The sequence below is a fragment of the Acomys minous genome, assembly GCF_964271855.1.
Source record: "Acomys minous genome assembly, chromosome: 16".
Classification (NCBI taxonomy): Eukaryota; Metazoa; Chordata; class Mammalia; order Rodentia; family Muridae; genus Acomys; species Acomys minous.
This window is the reverse complement of record NC_140498.1, coordinates 26,895,433-26,916,058: the sequence shown is the minus strand read 5'-3', so window position 1 is coordinate 26,916,058 and position 20,626 is coordinate 26,895,433. Positions and strand designations below refer to the sequence as shown.

Below are 20,626 nucleotides of genomic sequence, written 5' to 3'. Positions count from 1 at the left end.
ACAAACAAATAAATAAATATGCCTGAGTGGGTTCTTACACGTGGTGCTTTCTTCAGTCTGTCTGTAGTCCTCAGTTTTTTCCTAAAGATTTATTTATTTATTATTATGTAGACAGTGCTCTACCTGCATGTACACCCACAGGCCAGAAGAGGGCATCAGATCACATTACAGATGGTTGTGAGCCACCATGTGATTTGCTGGCAATTGAACTCAGGACCTCTGGAAGAGCAGGCAGTCCTCTTAACGCCTGAGCCATCTCTCCAGCCCAGCCCTCAGTTTTATTAGCAGCGTTTATTTAATGACGTCTCTATGGATGAAACTTCAGCCTGGCGTCCACTTTATTTAATGACATCTCTACTGATGGAGCTTCAGGCAGGCATCCACTTTTTTCCCTGCTGTTTATAGCGAGATAGCCACTGTCTTGTTGCCCGTATCATCACATGCTCATATGAGTCTGTCTGTAAGAGGAAGTCTTGTCCCACAAATAATGGTTTGGCCATAGGGCAAGTGAGAGACTGGAGACACACAGCTTGATGGCAGAGTATTTGCCTACTGTGTGTGAGGTCCCAGGTTCAATCCCCAACACACACACACACACACACACACACAGAGAGAGAGAGAGAGAGAGAGAGAGAGAGGGTATACTTACATATATGTAGGCAAATATTCTGTACTCATAAAATAAAAATAAAAAATATTGTAAGATATGTTCAAGAGTTTGAACTGAACTGAGAGCTAGGTCCAAGTGATCCTTTTGCTTGCTTGCTTGCTTGTTTTGAGGATTTTTTTTTCCTCTGTTGAAAAGTCTAGTTTGGAATTTGCTGTATAGCCCAGATTAGCTTCAAGTCCCATCCCCCTTCTTCATCCTCCTAAGTGCTAGGGTTGTAAGCGAGGACCACCCCCATCAATAAATTCTCCACCTAAGCAATAAATTGTCAAAACTGAGTGGTATGTCTGGCTGCCTCTGATTCTCACCAGGGTGCTCTGGTGGCTGGCTCTCCCTCTGTGGTGTTTTCATTTTGCACTGGTCTGTCCCTTGCCCTGTCTAGGAGGCTCAGAGAAGGCATAGAAACATAGTAGCTGCTTTTAAGGCTCTTTAAAGCAGAAATCAATAGTCTTGTCTGTTCCGGCAGAAACCGGTAAAGGCAGATGCCTGCCGGGCTCCTGCCTAAGGGTCTCAGGAGATTATAGGAAAAGCCTGGCTTTCCCTCAGGAAATCACCTTCCCACAACCCCAGTGTCTCCCTCACGCGTGCACCCCACCCCTGCTTTGATCACTCAGTAACTGTTGCCTCTGCCGAGCTGCTGCTGTGGCAACAGTGTGGGAGGGGGCCACCCTTTGGAGATCTTGCTGAAGATTTCAGAAACTTGAAAGCAGTCTTAATCCCCTATGGTAGGCTGGGAAGAACTAATCCTGGCAGGAGAAGGGGGTGGGGGGCGCTGAGCATAAGCTCCTCCCTCCCCTCCCCCTCCCCCCAGCTAAGAATGCTTGAAATGCCTCCAAGGCTCTCATTGTAACAGCCGTTCTCAACCTGTGGGTTTCAACCCCTTTTGGGGGAGGAGGTCAAATGACCTTTTCACAGGGGGGTCGCATATCAGACATCCTGTTATGAGATTATTTATATTACAATTCATAACACTGGCAAAATTAGGAAGTAACAATGAAAATAATTTTATGGTTGGAGGTTACCACACGTGAGGAATTGTATTAAAGAGTCACAGCATTAAGGAGGTTGAGAACCGCTGTATTCTAGGCACCAGAATGCAAAGGGGTGATTTTCTTTTCTTTTCTTTTTTTAATTTTTTAAATTTTATTTTTAATTTTTTGGCTTTTCAAGACAGGGTTTCTCTGTGTAGCCCTGGCTGTCCTGGCCTGGACTCCCTTTGTAGACCAGGCTGGCCTCGAACACACAGTGATCCGCCTGCCTCTGCCTCCTGAGTGTAGGTTTAAAAGCATCTGCCACCACGCCTGGCAAAGGGGTGATTTTTATGGGGAATTTTTTTTTCAAGTGTTTCTGGTAAGACGTGAGAGTTCTTGCCAGAGTCAAACCAGAACTCTGCAAGGAAACAGACCCCAGAAATACAGGCAACAACTTACTATTTTCCTCATAGCTCGTGGAAAAGTGACTGGTAGGAAACACTTCACTTCCTTTGTCCTGCCATGGGGAACATCTGTGAAAGGTTCAGCACTTTGGGGTTGGGGGGGGCTTATATTTTGTCCTTCACCCCTTCCCCTCCACACTCACCCAGTGCCACCCAAAAGCTGCTCTAGTATTTGGGTGGTGGCCATGCAGCCTGCGGGCAGGGGGGTCCTCTCTCTTCCGAGAGCCCGGCACCAGCTCAAATACGACAGCCCAGCAAGCAGGGGACATGGCAACTTTCCATTTCTCGTTCCCATCTCTGCCGCTGGCAGCCTCAGAGCCATATCAGGGGAGGGACTGTGTGTGTGTGTGAGCTGCCTGTCAGACAGCTGACTGAGCCAAAAGCTCTTAAATTGGACAAAATGCCTTAGCAGGTCAGAGCCCAGACTTGTCTGTCCGGGAACTGAGGATCTGAATATTTGTAGCCCCACCCCCACCCCCACCAGGCAAGTTTAAAGATTTCAACTGCTTGAACTGACTGAATATGCAGTGTTCAGTAGCTGCCACCTCACACAGATGTTGGGACACACACACACACACACACACACACACACACACACACACACATTCTATAGGGGACGCTGTGGACTCTAAAGAGGTGATAATGAACAATGGCAGTGATGCCAAGGCACCCATGGATGTAGACCACTCACCATGCACCCTGCTTGACAGGGAGTGGGCCTGTGCCAGGCAATGGGCTGAGAGTGGGCCAGTGCTCATCGTCTGCTTAGGCCCGCATTACTAACAGACCATGTGCTAAGAGTAAGCCCTCCTAAGAGGACAAGGCATCTTTGCTTGAGGGAATAAGCACCTCGCACCCACCATGAGCAGGGAAAGTACCAGAGTACTGGTTTCAGGCTCTCCCTCTGTGGAAAATATGCATCTTTTTAAAAGGTTTTTTTTTTTTTTAACGTGTATGGGCTTTTTGCCTGCTTGTATTTCTGTGTGCCGTGTATGGCTGTGCTCAGGTAGGCTAAAAAAGGGGGGGGGGGGCTGGAGAGATGGCTCCACGATTAAAAGCCCTCATTCTTGTAAGGGATCCAGGTTTGACTCCCAGCACCCACATGGTGGCTCACAACCATCTGTAACTCCTGTTCTAGGGGCTCTGACACCCTCTTCTGACCTCCTCAGGCACCAGGCACACACAGGATGCACATACATACATGCAGGTAAAACACTCATAATATAAATAAATCTTTTTTTTTTTTAATGTAAAGAATGTTTCAGATAGCCTGGGACTAGAGCTACCAACAGCAGTGGGCTGCTGGGGATTGAATCTAATCCTCTGGATGGGCAGTTAGTGCTCTTTTCCAGTCCCAAACACTGGCATATTCACCACATTGTGTGCCTTATTAACGCCAAGACTGCCTTCTGCCCATTCTTTTGTTTTGAGGGCTTGGGATCAAACCCAGGACCTCCAGATGCTAAGCATTCAACATATCGCTGAGCCACTCCCTCCCCCCCCCCCACCCCACTCTCCCATTTCCTGCTGATATCTTGAAAGAATAGCCTAAAGCCCTTGTTTATTAAACCTGTGCTCTCCAGGAAGCCCGCTTTGAGAGTGTTCCTAGACTTGCCTTCCTGGGGTTCTCAGCTTCATGGGGCCTCAAGGGTGAGCCTCGGTCCCTGGAGCTTCCCTTTCCCCAGCCCCCCATCGTAAACCTAAACACTGTGCTTGGCTGGTTTGTATTAACAGTATTAACAACCATTTTACTTTCTTTTTATTTTTTATTTTTTATTTTTTATTTTTTATTTTTTCCCGAGACTAGGTCTCTCTGCGTAGCCTTAGCTGTCCTGGACTCACTCTGTAGACCAGGCTGGCCTCGAACTCACAGCGATCCGCCAGCCTCTGCCTCCCAAGTGCTGGGATTAAAGGCCTGCGCCACCACGCCCGGCCCCATTTTATACTCAAAGAAAACATGATGGCCTGGTGGTGAGATGGGAGCTCACTTCTCCTTGTGTTAGCATAGAGTTTTAAGACTGACTTTAGGAACTGTATGTTGCCCCTCCCCTTTCATGTCTTAATTTTAATTACAAGCATTTTGATGTCTAGACAGGAAAAGTCTCCTCTTTGTCGCTGGCATGGTGGGGTTTCTGGGACTCTTCTAGGAAAATCTGACGTCTCCTGACTTGTGGGCACTTGTAAAAGCAGGTTCCTGCCGGGATATTCCTGGACTCGGCAGACTCAGATTCTGGAATCTTCTCTGATGGTTTCACCCTGCCGGTTCTGGAGTCTAGGTTCCCTTCAGCGGTGCCTTGCCTTCTGAGGAGCTGAAGATGCATTTCCTCTGTGGGAGGGTGGAAATTTGGAAAACAAGAAAAAAAAATTTAAACGAAAGTGTCTTCGCTATATTTTCCCCATTGTCAGAATGTGGCAGCAGAGGGCAAACACTCTGTGATAGGTGGAATCACCAGTGTTTATTGAGAGTTTATATGTTATGTGAAGCTTTTATTTTTATTTTTATTTTTATACATTTTTACTCATTTAATTCCCAAAACAAACCCCAAGGTGGTAAGTGTTAGTTCCCTACTAAACAGAGGTAGAAACTAAGGCTCAAGAAATAAGTAACTTTTCTAAAAAAGGAAACACCTAGGAAGAGAGGACAGGGACTAAGGAATTGAGTTGGGATGGCTGAGTAGTGTGTAGGTCTCAGCCTACACCCTTTGCATTTCACCCCATCACCTCTGTGCTTGGTGGGACCAAGAAGACACAGGTCAGCAGACAGGTTGTGCAAGCTCTTGAGTCCTCAGATCACACTGACTGGAGAATTGCATCAGCCCTCAGATCTGTCCCTGTGTCTGAAAGTGGTTCTTTACATAACTGCCCAGCAGTGGCCATGTTGCCCGTCTTGTTTCTTCTTTCTGCTCCCAGCAGATGCTGGAACAAAGGATCCAGGGCCTCTGGTTTCTGTACCTTTGGCCCCGCAACTTGGCTTGCCGTTCATTAGCAACAGCTCCATCTGACCCAGTCCAGAGGTAGGGCCCCCGCAAGTGGGAATGGGCTTTTTTACTCAGCAATCATTAAAAGAGCTTCATTTCTGCTGGGACTCTGTTCTTCCACACAGAGCACTTACTCCATCCTTGCCAGCCATGCACGTGACACATGGCTCCTGTCCCACAATCCTAGATTTCAGTCAGTAGAGTTATTTGGGTCACTCACAGAGTGAGACACAATGGAACCAGGCATTGGCCGAAGCCACCCTGTGAAGTCATCACTTCTGTTTCTGCACCCTGAGGCAGCGAAGGTCTTCACAGTGAGAAGGGAAGCCTGTGTGTGACCCAGCTGGCTGGATGCCACCACCAGCCCTGGGAGGTATTTCCACAATTTCCTCTAGAAGAAAACAGCCAGTCACAGCCTCACTTTCGGCTCTGCTCCAAACTGGACTCAGGAATTGATTCAGGCCATCGGAAACATGCTTGCTCACATTCCTCCACCCATCCGTCCCTGGGTCCATTCATGCACACACACTCCTGCTGTGTGCACATGCATGCAGGAGACAGCCATCAACAGAATGGCTTTGCTTTTGAGAGACCTGAGGGAGAGGAAGGGAGTTTTCTCTTTCTCTTCCTGAGGGAGAAGGCAACCCAGCCAGCCAGGGGTCCCAAGCCCACTTTCATGCCAGATATGCCCAAGGCTCCAAAGCCCAAGGATTGCTGATAGTGCAGGGGTTGTTCCTCCAGGACAGCCCTAACCTCAACATCTTTATAAACACCAGAGATCTTGTGCCCAGCTGCAGCAGGCCCATATAAGAGCATTGGGTTGGGTGCTGCCTGGGTCCCCAAGCCTGTAGTTGTCACAGCTTCCTGTCTTTCCTACAGACCATTAAACTGGTATAGAGCGGGGGTTCTCTCTGGCTTTCTCTGTCCATTTTGCCAAGGTCCATCTAGAACCCCGTCCCTGTATCTGTAACTGAGGATGGGATTCATTCGGGATGAAGCAGGGTCTAGAGAGGGCACCATTCTGAGCTCACTAACCCAGCATGCCACCCTAACTCAACCTGTTATTCCCATGTCACAGGCCAGGAAGCATAGACCCAGAAAGTTGAGACTCAACCCAGATTATATGCCCGTAAGTGACGTGGTTGAGCCTCTGAGATCTAGTCATGGCTGTCTTCAGCGCATTCTGACCTCTGTGCCGTGCTAAGTGGTCAGCATCTCGTCAGAGGATGATGTCCTCAAGTGGCTTCTGGGCTACTGTCTGATCAGCTTCTCGGCCATAGTGTTCCATCTGTGTCCCAGTTCCTGGAAGACACTTCTTGTGCCCCTCCCCCTCCTCCCCCTTCCTCTGCCCCACCCCACCCCACCCCCCTGAGGAAGAGTAGGAAGTACCCTTCCTACTACAAAAAGCCTCAAAGGCTGGGGTTGTTTGCCTGCGTGTTTTTCAGGTGAGCTGAAGGATACCTTCACACCAGAAGGTGTCTTGGTAGTGCGTCACCCTTTTGATTTAAATTCTATTGTTCATAGAAAAATCAGCATCCTGTTGATCATACAGTCTTCCCTAGAGAGGCTCTGGAATCCAGTAGCTCACTTAGAATAAATGAAATTGAAGAGGAAAATGTTTGTGGAGCAACAGGGTGGCTAGACAGGAAGAGTCTGCCGCTGGCCTCATGCCCACAGGGTCATCCTCAACAACTGTGGATTGCCCTGGGACCGTGTGCAGGAGGTCCATGTTTGTGGTATAGGAAGTTCTAAAGTTGGGAGCCATTTGCTCATTTAGGAAAGAAAACTAGAGCTATCTGATGAGTATTATCCTTAGCCCAGAAGCTGTGTTCTGGTGTTTTTCATGGTGGACCTGTGCCCTGGGCCTCATGCAGCAAGCAGCCAGTGTTAATCCTGCTTGGTTGCAGGCTAGCCAGGTGTGGTGCGGGGACCTCATATTGCTCCTGCCCCACAGTCTAGGGTGCAGCTGAGAATCAAGTGCCCACCTCCCATAGCTCATAGGTTAGTGGGCAGATTCTCTGTCTCTTCCTCTAACCAGCTGGAAGAAATCCCATCCCTGAGGAGACATGGTATCTGGGGAAAGATTCTGACACAACACTGCCCTTTATCTCACTTCTGCCCTCTTCAGATTGTAACTAGCTGGCTGAGTTCAAGATACTATACCTGAGGGAGGAGGTTAGGCATTGGAGCGTCCGCTGTCCACACCCAGCACACCTTGTGCAGTGGGATGGAGTTGAAGCTGTCTTCGGTTGGGATGATTTCCACCCCTTTTCAGAACCTTCAAGAAAATATCTTCTGACATTAGCACCATGCCAACAGCTCATCTGTGCCCAACTGACAGGACTCTTAAAGTTGCTGGGTTTATGAAAAATAAAAAGAAGGAAAGAAAAAAGAATATCATATCATATTCTGTAAATAATACAGCAGCAGCTGCTACCATTGATGGGCACTTCCCATGTGCCAGGCGTTCCTTTGTCTGCTATGTTCTCTGGGATGTCCCTTGAGCCTTCTCTCCTGCCCCGTGAGGCATCAGCCCAATTGTTCAAATTCACACAAAGATAACTGAGCGGGGACAGGAAACTTGAGCCTCAAGGGAAGGTCTCCTTGAGAATCATAGTCCTCTCTGGCCACTGGTTCCACTGCTGTTAATAAAGCTGGCTGAGTTGTACCCCCCTCTTGGGGGCCATGTCTCTCCTCTCTGCGGAGGTGGAATCTGAGAAAAAGAAAAAAAAAAAGAATTGATACCTCAGAGATCTCTTGTGAGCCTGCCATGCTTGGCCTGGGATCCTGCTCTCACTCTCCCTGGCAAGGGCTACGACCCTTTCCACCCAAGTCCCCTGCAAGAGCAGCAAGTGCTCTTTCCATGCATGGTACCTGCCTCTTCTACCTGGCGTTTCCCACATTTACCTGGGAAGATGGCAGGATCCACGTGGGCATGAGACAAAGCCAGGATGACAGTGGAGCAGCTTTTTGTCCTCTGACCCAGCTCCTTTATGGTCCTCAGCCAACACCAAGTCGGGTGGGAGGCAACTGGCTGCTACCATGGCCACAGAGTCTCAACTCTTGATCCAGGGATGGTTCTTGTTTTCAGATGAGTGGAGAAAGTTTTTTGTTTTTGTTTGTTTGTTTGTTTGTTTAATTAACAGCATTCCTTTTTTTAAAATTTATTTATTTACATTGTATACAGTACTCTGCCTCCATGTTCACCTGCAGGCCAGAAGAAGGCGTATAATAGATCTCATTATAGATGGTTGTGAGCCACCATGTGGTTGCTGGGAATTGAACTCAGGACCTCTAGGAAGAACAGCTCTTACCCACTGAGCCATCTCTCCAGCCCATGAACAGCATTCCTAATGGCAAGCGGTTTTGTGTTCAGAAGTGTTGCCAGGTGTTGATGCTTTAAAACCCGATTCTTTTTAGCCAAGAAAGTTTGGCCTGCTCTGAGCCTAGGCTTTGCACCTGAATGGGCAGCAGGAACCTTGAGGGAGCCTGGCATCCTGCCAACCATTAAAAAAAAAAAAAAAAAACAGGAAAAAACCACAGCAGCTCGAAACAGATGCTGAAACTCACAACCAAGCATTAGGCAATACACAGGGGGTTGTGAAAAGTGGGGGGAAGGCTAAAAGGACCTAGAGATGCTCTCTCTCTTCCCTCCTGTTTCTTCAGAGACTGTCTCTGTGTTCCCCTAATAAACCTCTTCAGTGGAAAAAAAAAGGGGAGGACCAAGAGGTGACAAGAGCTCCACAAGAAGACCAACAGAGCCAACTCACCAGGGCTCAGGGGGGCTTGTGGAGACTGAAGCACCAATCGAGGACTGTGCATATGCATGGATAGGACCTCCGCTCCCTACACATAAGTAGCCAATGGGTCCTTTAGTAAGGCGAGAAGAGCTGTCTCTGACATAGTCTCTGTTGCCTATTTTTTGATCACTTCTCCCAGTGGGACTGCTTTGCTGGGCCACAGGGGAAGAATCAGAGTCCTGACATGACCTAATGAGCTGGGGTGGGGGTGGGGCTCCCTTTTCTGCAGAATGGGGCAGGGGTGGGGGGTGGGGGGGATAGGGATAAGAGAAGAGGGAGGGATAGTGGAACTGGGAGCAGAGGAGGGATGGGGCTATGATCGGGATGTAAAGTGAATAAATAAATAAATAAATAAATAAATAAATAAATAAATAAATAAAGTAATTAATTAGAAAAGAATGCTGGGGTTTACCTTTGTGGGGGAGGCCCAATGGCACTCGGAAGAAGGATAGAGGACTACCAAGAAAAGACTTGATACCCTAGCACCATATTCAGGGGGAGGAGGTCCCCCACAGCCACAGTCATAGGGAAGGGGGATTGGGGTGAAAGTGGGAGGGAGGGAGGAATGGGAGGATGCATGGGATGGGATAGAAAATGAGATGTAATAGGAATTATTTTTAATTTTCAATAAAAATGTGTAAAAAAAATAAAAATAAAAATAAAAAAGAATGCTGGGGTTTAACTGCCTGTGTCCTGAGCACTTGAGGAAGGACAATGCTGGAACCTGGGCATAGGGATAGGCCAGTCACTGAAGCTTCTTAGACCCTCAGTCTAGGTTTGTGGTTTGTGAATTTGGGGAGGTAGGAGCCAGAGAGATGGCTCAGGGGTTAAGAGCATTGGCTGCTCTTCCGGAGGACCCAGGCTCAATTTCCCAGCACCCATATGGCAGCTCACTACTGTCTGTAACTCAAATTCCAGTGGATCCAACTCCCTCATGTAGGCCCAAACACCAAAATATAAATTTTTTAAAAATTGGTTGGGGGTTGGGTCTGGAGAGACGAGATGGCTCCTTTTGTACAGGACCTGGGTTCAGTTCCCTGCACCTACATGGTGGCTCCTATTCCAGGAGATCCTATGCCATCTTCTGATCTCTGAGGGTACCAGGCACATATGTAATGCACATGCATACCTACAGGCAAAAGCATTCATACATGTAAAGTAAAATAAAACTTAAAAGTGTCTCTTTTAGAGGCAATGTAGATAGCATGATATTGGAGCTAAGTAATGAATTCACAGGGGTTATCGCAATGCTGCCTTTCCTTCCTGTTTTTGTTCCTATATCATACTTTTGGGGTGTGTGTGAGGGTTTTCAAGACAGAGTTTCTCTGTAGCCCTGGCTGCCCTGCACTTATTTTGTAGACCAGCCTGGCCTCGAACTCACAGAGATCCATGCCTCTGTCTCCCAAGTGCTGGTATTAAAGGAGTGTGCCATCACTCCTGGCTCATACTTTTTTTTTTTTAAGGGTAAGGAGGCAGGTTACTTTTTGAGCAGCAGTTTACAATGTTACTTCTCTTGTCTCTAACTCAGACCACAATCTCTGGTCTGCCTTGTTGCTCAATTGCCAGGACAAGTAGGTAGGAACAGGCTAGCCAGTCTTCAGAGAAGCCCCACTCATACAGACAGAAAGAATGGTCATTGCCAGGCCTGAGGTGGGCAGAAGTTGGGAGTTAGTGTTTCCTGAGGGCAGAGTTTCATGTTTGCAAGATGCTAGGTTCAGGAGATGTGTGTGGTAGGGATGACTACAGCCGTTGTCAAGTACATACTGTCACTGAACAGTAAAGTACATTTTAAAATGGTAAATTTCCTGTTGTGTGGTTTTTAGTTTGTAACCACAGTCTTTTTTTTTTCCCCCCTCTCTGAAAGGAAAAGCTGGTGGTAGAGAGATGGCTCAATGTGTAAAGGCTCTGGGCCTTTACAAGCATTTGTGAACACACACACACACACACACACACACACACACACACACACACACACACACACGAAAGAAGGAAGGAAGAGTGTGAAGGAGAGAGAGATTCCCCCCAACCCCATAAACACAGGATTCAGGAGACTGATGCCTAAGAACTGCTGAGAGGTCGAGGCTTGGGCTGTGTACCAAGACCCTGCCTCACACCAGCCCCCATGGGAGGGACCCTGCCTCACACCAGCCCCCATGGGATGGACCCTGCCTCACAGCAGCCCCCAGGGGAAGGACCCTGCCTCACACCAGCCCCCCAGGTTACACCAGCACCCCAGGGGAGGAGGGAGGGAAGGAAAGCCAAGCTAGCCCGAAGCTGGATATATAATATTTCACTACTGAGGCCTATAGTGCTCAGAATCAATGGAGCTGGAGAGATAGCTCTGTACTTAAGAGCACTTGTTGCTCTTGCCGAGGACCTAGGTTTGGTTCCCAGCGCCCACGTGGTGCCTAGCAACCATCTGTAATTCCAGTTCCAGAGTATCTAATGCCTTCTCCTGACCTGCAAGGGTACCAGGCATGCATGTGATGTACATACATACCTGCAGATAAGACATTCCTATGTACAAGATAAATGACTTTAAAATGAGTTTAAGCCAATCCAGGTGTAATGATTCACATTTGCAATCCCAGCACTTGGGAGGCTGAGACAGGGGAATTGCCATGAATATGAAGCTTGGTCTATACCGTGAGCTCCAGGCTAGTTTAGGTTAAGAGACCCTGTCTTAGAAGAAGTAAAGACTTTTTTAGTGGGGTGGGAGGTTTAGGTGGGTTGGAATTCTGGTCATTAGTTAGCCAGTTAGTCCACTAGTGTGATCTACTCTTTGTACACAAGACTTGGGGTTGCCACTTAAGTAGCCAGGTATGCAAGTGGGATATACAAGGTGCCTGGCCTCTGGGAGCCATTGTGAGTTCTTCTATAAGTCCATGGTTGTTTTTAATATTAGGAAAGTGTCAGACAGTTGGTGGTGGCACACATTCAATCCTAGGAGAGGCAGACAAATCTCTGAGTTTGAGGCCAGCCTGGATTACAAAGTGAGTTCCAGGATAGCTAGGACTGCACAGAGAAATACTGTCTTAGGGAGGGGGAAAGGCAAAACAAACAAACCAACAACAAACAAACAAACAAAAAGGTGTTAAGAGGACTCAGCCATCAAAATTGGGGCAAGGAGAAAATGAAAAAGAAAAATGTCTATGCAGTGACAGCATTTGCAAACTCTCTTTTTTCGCTTCAGTGTAACCGTTTATTGAGGGAAACATCCTCCACAGATGACAAGCCAGTGAGAAAGTGTTGTTGGGAAACAGGACATTCTGTCACCTTGGCTTTACAGGTCACTTGGACAGCCTGGCCTCTCTGGTGCTGGGACACATCGACTGTATCGGTAAACCCCAGCGTGACCCAGCACGGAGGACTGGGCATCAGCTCTGTGCTTTTCCTGCACACTGGTCAAACTGTGTCTAACCGCAAGGAAACAATCCAGCCTGTCAAGAAGAGGGAACATTTCAAAAGCTAGCTGGACTTCGGGTGTTCCCAAAACACTAAGAAATAAGACTGAAAAGATTCTAGGCTCCTTGTGTTTGGCTCTGGGATCCAAAACCAAACGGGATAGTAAATGTGTTTTCAGAACCCCTGGAATAAGTCAAATATCTACTGAACATTAGCACATTCTTGCACACAGGCTGGTAATCCCAGCACTTGGGAGACAGAGGCAAGATGACCCGAATTCAAGGGCAGCCTCAATGACATAGTGAATTTGAGGCCATCCTGGGCTACAGGAGACTCTGGCTCAAAAACAAATGACAGGTTTCTGCATTCGTGGTGGTAAATCACAGCTATTAATCTCTTACTTTTTGTAGGAAGATGTTCTTAGAAGTGGGTGCAGATATTGGGGTGCTGGGGTGGTGGCATATCCCATCTGAAACCTGCAAAGACAAGATTTATATGTAACACACAGAAACAGCCTAAGTATGAGCCATGTGTCTGCAGCTGGGCACTGTGGATGGCGAGTCAGGTGTGTTCCTCACTCTCTGATTTCTATTGACTAAAAGACTTTCAAAATTAAAAGTGCACCAAGGGAAGCTGGGGAGAGACTGGCCTTTGTCTGACTCCCTTTTGTGTCCCAGCATCTCTCTGGGAGCAGCCCTGAAGACTTACAGCCAACTGTTTTCCGTTCATTTTGCCCATAAAGAGGAAGCAGCTAAGTATAATGGTGCTTGGTGGAAGCACTGGGGACAAAGGGCTAGACCACTTAAGACTGTGGAAGGAGGGGAGGGAATGGGGAATGTCTGCTAGACACGTGCGACGTTAGGAAACTCATAAAACCATTCCTGGCTGCCGGGTGTGTGTGTGTGTGTGTGTGTGTGTGTGTGTGTGTGTGTGTGTGTGTGTGTGTGTGTGTGTTGGGAAACAATGTGTAAGCTGAAGTCATTGTGGGCAACAAAGGAGCCAGGAGGACAGAGACCACATCTCTCGCAGGCTTGTTTTAGGGGTGCTTAGGGTTCCTTTGAGGACTCAGCCTGGAGTGCATTCTGTGTACTGGGTGCCACGGAAGTGCTTTCCATCTGCAGGATCTTTCTCTTTCCATACGGGGTGTATTCCTCACTATAAACAAAAGAACAGCCTGGAGGGTTTCGTGCTGCCTGCACCTAGCAAACTCATTGAGGATTCCGGCCCAGCCCTGCCTGGCTGCAGCCTGCAGTGTGGAGGGTCCCAAAGAGGCCTCCCTTGCAAGTATGGGGAGCAGAGGGAGCCAGGAAAGTGAGATCCTTTCTCAGTAGGCTGTGACCCCTCCTTTGGGGGTTAATTCTCCCGAGGTTCTGAAAGGTTTGAAAAGCTGGGAGGGGCAGAGGAGACTAATCTCATTGAACATCAGCTGGTTCCTCTAGATAGATGGCTGTTGGCCAGGAATGCTGCTCCAGGGTCTCAGGGCCACCCTCAGCACAGTGTACAATCCTGCCCGGGCTAGGAACCTACCCCTGCCTCCAGCCCCTTAAAAAAAAAAAAAACCCTCAATGGGGACCAGGGTGTAGCTTAGTGGTAGAGCACTTTCCTTCTTTTGGGGAAGAGGAAAATTCAGTCACCAGCACCAAATTGGGGCTGGGGGAGTTTTCATATCTATTTAGGGTATGTGAAAAAGAGTAGCTCAATTTTGTATAAGGTCAGGGAAAGCTGGGCAATTTGGGAGAAAAAAAAATGGTACCTTTTAATGATTATTTAAAATATATGATCTTAGCTGGGCGTGACGGCACACGCCTTTAATCTCAGCACTTGGGAGGCAGAGGCAGGCGGATCACTGTGAGTTCAAGGCCAGCCTGGTCTACAAAATGAATCCAGGACAGCCAAGGCTACACAGACAAACTCTGTCTCGAAAAACCAAAAAATAAGTAAATAAATAAATAAATAAATAAATTAAAATAAAACATATGATCTTACCTACTGCACTCTTGTAATTACTGGGTAGACTTGTCTTAAAAGGGAGTCAGGCACTGGAAAGATGGCTCAGTAGTTAAAAGCATGAGATGTTCTTGTCAGATGACTGGTTTCCAGAACCCACAATCACCTTTAACAGCTCAGGGGATCTGATACCCTTTGGCCCCTGAGAGCATCTGCAGTCATGTTCACACACATACACTTAAAATTACTAAAAAGCAGAGTATGATGGTGCACACCTTTAATCCTAGCACCTGGGCAGCAGAGGTAGGTGGATGTCTGTGATTTCGAGGCCAGCCAGAGGTCTACATAATAAGACTCTGTCTCAAAGCAATACAAACAAACAAACAAACAAAAAACAAAAAAAGAAAAAACTAATCAAACTTCTCTAAAAGAATCTTAAATTCATTAAAGTTCCTTTATTTTCTTTAAAAGAAAATTTTAAAACTTAAAAAGTTACGTAAATATATGGTCATTGGAGGAAAACATAGGAGATTTAAACTCCCCAGAGAAACTACAAATAGTATAAAATTCCAGTGGCTAGAGAACAGAACCACCCATCCACTCATTTGTCCAGGAGGTCTTAGAACCAGGTGGCAGCCATGTTAACGTGGCTTTTCAACTAAGCTTTGAAGGACTTAGGATAAAGTGAGAGCATTAAAGAGCACTCCACAGTGAACGGTCATCAGTCGGGTCCCCAGGGCTACAACCTGCTGGCGAGGGGAGGGGCCTGGATCTGAAGCTGCAAACACCAGTGGGGCCCGGATGACAGTCATAGAAGAAGAACTCTTCCCCTTGGACAGTTTGCCTTTGTGCTTAACTGTCCCAGCTCTCCGTGGAGGCCGCACACTCTGCAGGCAGCACCATGGCAGCACAAGCTGAGCACTGGAAGGAGATTGCCCTCCCCAGAGAGGTCTTTGCTTTCGCCCTGCTCCTGAGTCTGCCTTTCCCCTCTTTAAGGGCTGGCTCCCTAAGGAGACAGACTTGCCCAGAGCTTCATTTCACTTTGCCATTGGAAAATCCTTGCATTTAGAATGTATGTGTTTGCCGAGCAGCCACGGGTGGGCACTTCCTATCTTTCTGGAGAGACGGTGAAGCTGGTGACTGCTTGGGTCAGCGTGTCAGTTGCCACAGCCGTGAGGAGGTATGCAAGGGCACCTGTGCCTTTCCCAACACGTTTGTTCAGCAGCTGCTCCACACCCTATGTGGCTGTTTGGAGACCAGGCTGGCCCGCATGGGGGCTCAACTGGGGAAGGCTTACCCGAGGCAGTAACTTGGAAGTGAAGGACATATCAGCCTTGGCTGAGGGAAGAGGAAGAAGGCCGTTCCGGGTTCCAGAGCTGTGCAGACAAGGCCGGGACATGGTGCTTTCAAAGAACTGCAGGTGATGGGGTCCACTGCCAGATGTGAAGAGGGATCCCCAGAAAGGGGTGCTAAGTCTAGAGGTCTCCATTCTGCAGAGCCTCATAAAGTAGACCTGTCATGTCCCCCAATAGCTTCCAGTTTTGACCCTCAGCACAGGAGAAGCCCTTGTTTCTGGCTATTGAGGGCGTAAGCCAAGGCCTAAAGCCTGCATTTTTAACCACTTGTCAGAATCTCTTGGTCTGTGGGCAGGCATGTTGTCCACAGCAGCACCTTCTAATGATTTTGGGAAGTGGGGAATGGGGAAGCTGTCTTCCTTTCCCTCTTTCCTTCCCCAATTTACCAATCTCTTCTGAATTCACCTTCAAGCAACCCAGTTTCCAAGGCAACCCAAACTAAAACTAACATGGCTATAATTTGAGGTCCATACAGGACAATGGAGAGCTGAGGGACAAGGCCCTGCCACACCCGGACACATGGCATCAGATGTACAAGGCCTGGATTGGGTCTGCCTGGATTGGTGAGGGCCAGACAGAATATGGGACCCTCTTTTCCAGAACCCGAAGGCAACTCCTGACTGCTCTCCAGCGCCTTATGATGATGCTCTAGGCACCTGTCTGAGCTTTAGTGTGCATTTTCTTGTGGGCTCAAGCAAAAGCCTTATTAAGCCCTCAGATCCCCCTTGGAGTTGGGGCTACAGAGGGACTGAGGCCCCTCAGCCATAATCACACAGCAGGAAGTGAAGATGGCCTGGGGACTTGAGATCCAAATGTGCCCTTTTGCTTCTTGGGATTCCCTCCTACCTGTTGCTTTCTGTCCATTTTGCCAACACCACCCAGGTCTAGGGGAGAATCTCCTGCCTCATGTTCAATTGCCTCCAGTAAATCCTGCCTCTGCCTCGCCATAGGTAAGTTTGAGGACCGGGAAGACCGAGTGCCCAAGTTGGACCAGATAAACAGTACAAGGATCCTGAGCAGCCAGAACTTTTCCCTCACCAAGAAGGAGCTGCTGACCACAGAACTTCTGCTCCTGGAGGCTTTCGGCTGGGACCTCTGCCTGCCCACGCCCGCCCACTTTCTGGACTACTACCTCTTGGCCTCCATCAGCCAGAAGGACCACCACTGCCACGCCTGGCCCACCACCTGCCTCCGAAAGACCAAAGAGTGCCTCAAGGAGTATGCCCACTACTTTCTGGAAGTTACCCTGCAAGGTGAGGGCACAGAGGCAGTGGGGGTGAGGGAGGCGCACAGGGCTGGGGATCAGGTGGGTCGATGGGTTCCATTCAGAGAGAGCCTTCCTTTATGCCTAGGACCCCCCCCCCCACAGCAGTATCACTCCCACCTTGCCAGAGGTGTTATACCCAGTGTTATAGGACAACACAGAAACAAAATGGCAGCTTACCCAAAAGCCACCAGGACCAAGAGACTGGCAACTCACCTGGGCAGTTTTCTTATGGGAATCTGGAGCCTTTCTGGTGCTTTAAGTCACACAAATTCACAAGTAGCTCATTCCCAAAGAGCTGTCATCACACAGATTAACTAGGATGGGGGTTGGTGACAGTGTTCACATCCACATTAGTTGGCTTTGTATGGGGAGCTGGGAAGATAGCACAGTCAAGAGTGTGTTTGCTGTGAAAGCATAAGAATTCTAAGTTCAGGCATCAGAACCCGCATAGAAAGCCAGACGCAGTGACAGACGCACCTGCCATCCCAGAGATAGGGAGGCCGAGACAGGAGAATCTTAGGTGCTTGCTAGCTAGCCAGTAGTGTAAGCACTGAGCCCCTGGTCCCAGTGTGAGACCCTATCTCAAAGAGTAAGGTAGATGGTTCCCAAGGAACAAGACCTGAGGTTGACCTCACGCACACCTGTAAACATGCACCCACACATACGAAAACACACATGCTACCCATGTACAGAAGCTAAAAGAGGGCAACAGGCCCAGCACTGTCTCTTACCTATTCCTCTAAGACAGGCTCTCTTGAACCTGAGCTATGCTCTGAGCTAGGCTAGAAACCAGCAAACCACAGTGTTCTTCCTGTTCCTGCCCTCATCAGAGTTGGAGTTGAAGGAAATGGCAGGATGCCCAACTTGTTATGTGGGTGCTGGGATTTTGGAGTAAAGGCTCTTTAAAGCTGAGCCATTTCTGCTGTCCCGCGCCCCCCCCCCTCCAAAAACAGATTCCTAGATCTAGGTGTTGCACAGTGTGACACACCATAAGACAAAATAGCCCAGAGTGAGGATATCAGTGATGTTTGGACTATTAGGCATCGGTTGAGCACTTGCTGTATACCTTGCTACAAATTTTGGTGTACATTAATGCATTTGAACTTCACGGTGACCCTGTGCTGGCTAGTTTTATGTCAACTCGACACAAGCTAAAGTCGCCTGAGAGAAGGGAACCACAATTGAGAAAAACGCCTCCATAAAATGGGGCTGTAGGCAAGCCTGTAGAGAATTTTCTTAATTAGAGATTAATATGGGCGGGCCCAGCCTCTTGTGGGTGGTGCCATCCCTGGGCTGGTTGTCCTAGGTTCTGTGAGAAAGCAGGCTGAGCAAGCCAGTCTGCAGCACCCCTCCGTGGCCTCTGCATCAGCTCCTGCTTCCAGGTCCCTGCCCTGTTTGAGTTCCTGTCTTGACATCCTTAAGTGGACTGTGAGTGAGGACGTGTAAGCCAAACCTTTTCGTGCCCAAGTTGCTTTGGTCCTGGTGCTTCACCAGAGAAATAGTAATCGTAACTAAGACAGAGCCCTTCCAACATTTTACAGACAAGGAAAGTTATACTCAAGAAGTGAAATCACTTCCCCAACGTGATTGATGGGATTTGATCCTGAAATTCTGGCTCTGTGACTCTACCTATAACTGTGAGACCCAAACTGATTGATACTTTCAAAGGCAAGCATGGAAGCAATTGACTGTTATGAGCAATTGATAACAGAGAGTAATACTGCGCTGAGCCCTGAGTATCATCCATGAGAATTACAGAAGTGTCCACTGTATCCCTTAAACTATCTTCAGATGTCTTAATAGAATGGAAAACTAACTGGGCTGGGGAGATTGCTCAGTGGAAGGCGGGGCTGAATTGGATCCCTGAATCCCACTTGGTGCAAGGAAAGAATTGACTCTACCAAGTTGTCCTCTCATCTCCACATGTGTGAATGTCATACACATTTCATGTGCCTACACAGTAATATAAAGGTGATTTCAATAGTTTTCATAATACGTCATAGCCTAGACAACGTGATGAATATCAAAGTCATACAGCCATTCATTTGTTCTTCAGTGCCTGCTGAGGATCAGACATTGTTACTATGTAAAAAGCCTTTGGTCAGACTCTGTCCATCAATAACATAAATAAATAAATACACAAATAAATAATTGGTGCTTCTGTTTGCAGCCCATCAGCAAGCACCTTACAGCTTTCTGGAAGTATAGACGACACATTTAAAAACTGTCCCTCCAGGCTGATGCCAGAAACCACAGACTGCACGCCCAAACCATTAAGACCCAACAATGGCACTCGACGCCTTCTAGTTTCTCACCCCATTTGTAAAAAGCTGGCGCTGCAAAGCCCTTGAACCCCACGGGGAGACTTTCCAGGGCTAACACCCTCTGCAATTCTCTTTCAGATCATATCTTTTACAAATTCCAGCCTTCTGTGGTCGCTGCAGCCTGTGTTGGGGCCTCCAGGATCTGCCTGCAACTCTCTCCCTACTGGACCAGAGACCTGCAGAGGGTCTCAAGCTACACCCTGGAGCATCTCAGCACATGTATCGAAATCCTGCTAGTGTAAGTCTCCTTCTGATTAGTGAAGTTTCTCAATTACTGACCTTCTATTTGGCCTTGGGGCCCCACTCAGGTCAGGGAGGATTTCCCAAGTCTAGGACAGATGGGTGTTTCTCTCCCCCCACCCCCCCCACCCCCGCCTCCATAAAGTGTCTCGGGTAAAATGAGCAGAGCGGCTACTGACGGAAGTGGTATTTGGGAAAACGGGGTATGGTGATTTGAACTGTAATCTTGGGAAGCTGTACACTTGGGAAGCTGAAGAAAGAGAGTCGAAAGCTGGAGGCCAGCCTAGGATAGACAGTGAGACTCTGTGGCTGAGAGAGTTGGCTGTTTTGAGTTTTTAAGTTTGGAGCATGAGAGAAAAGAGGAGTGGGGCTGAGGGCACCTGCTCCTATATGTCTGGACTTACGCTCCCATTGTATTTTGTTATTGAGACAGGGTGTCATGTAGCCCAGGCTAACCTCAATCTCCCTCTGTAGCCAGTCTTCCTGCCTCTGGCTCCTAGCGCTGGTGTTGTAGGTATGAGCCACCATGCCCAGTTGATTTAGCAGTAGGGGTCAAACTCGGCTTCATGCGTGCTAGGCAAGTACTCCATCAATGGAACTCCATCCTGTCTGGGCTAATTGGCCTAAGACCCAGTGTGATTTTGTGAATGATCATGAATTCATTCTCTCATGGACTCCTCTCCTCGGGCAAGCTGCAAAGTTGAACACTTAGCCAACTAAATCCAGAGTGGCTTCATCTAAGAGGTCACAGACTCTTTTAAAAGGCCAAGAGTCATCTTAGATCTAACACTGTGAAATAGAGATCAGCAGCCAAAGAGGTCCATAATGGCTGCTAGGAGGAGGTTAGACCTCACAGTCCTTCTTCTGCCAGCAGGTAGTGACAACCCCTGTGTGCTGGTCTGACTGACCAGGGTCTGGGTGGCAGAAGTCCTTCAGTCCCCGAAGAGCCACCTCTCTGTGTCCCAATGCCAGCTGTTTTGTTGGGCTACTAGTTCCCCACTCTGAAACATCAGCCCTGCTCCCCAGGCCCGTGTCCTGAATTGTATGCTTTTAGAAGTCCCCAAGTCAAGCCGAGTAGTGGTGGCGCACACCTTTAATCCCAGCAGAGGCAAGTGGATCTCTGAGTTCGAAGCCAGCCTGGTCTACAAAGAGAGTCTTAGGACAGCAAAATCTTGTCTCAAAAAAATCCAAAATAGAGCCGGGCATGG

The 20,626-nt window shown here is 48.2% G+C and overlaps 1 protein-coding gene across 3 annotated transcripts in view; it reads left to right on the top strand.

The window, feature by feature from the left end:
• Positions 1-20,626, top strand: part of CCNJL (cyclin J like) — a 59,279-nt gene that overhangs the window by 35,287 nt on the left and 3,366 nt on the right. For all 3 annotated transcript variants that reach the window (XM_084761211.1, XM_084761210.1, XM_084761212.1), the window contains exons 4-5: positions 16,538-16,840; positions 19,257-19,416. In XM_084761211.1, the coding sequence (XP_084617337.1) occupies positions 16,538-16,840; positions 19,257-19,416 (463 nt within the window). The remainder of the gene's footprint in view (positions 1-16,537; positions 16,841-19,256; positions 19,417-20,626) is intronic.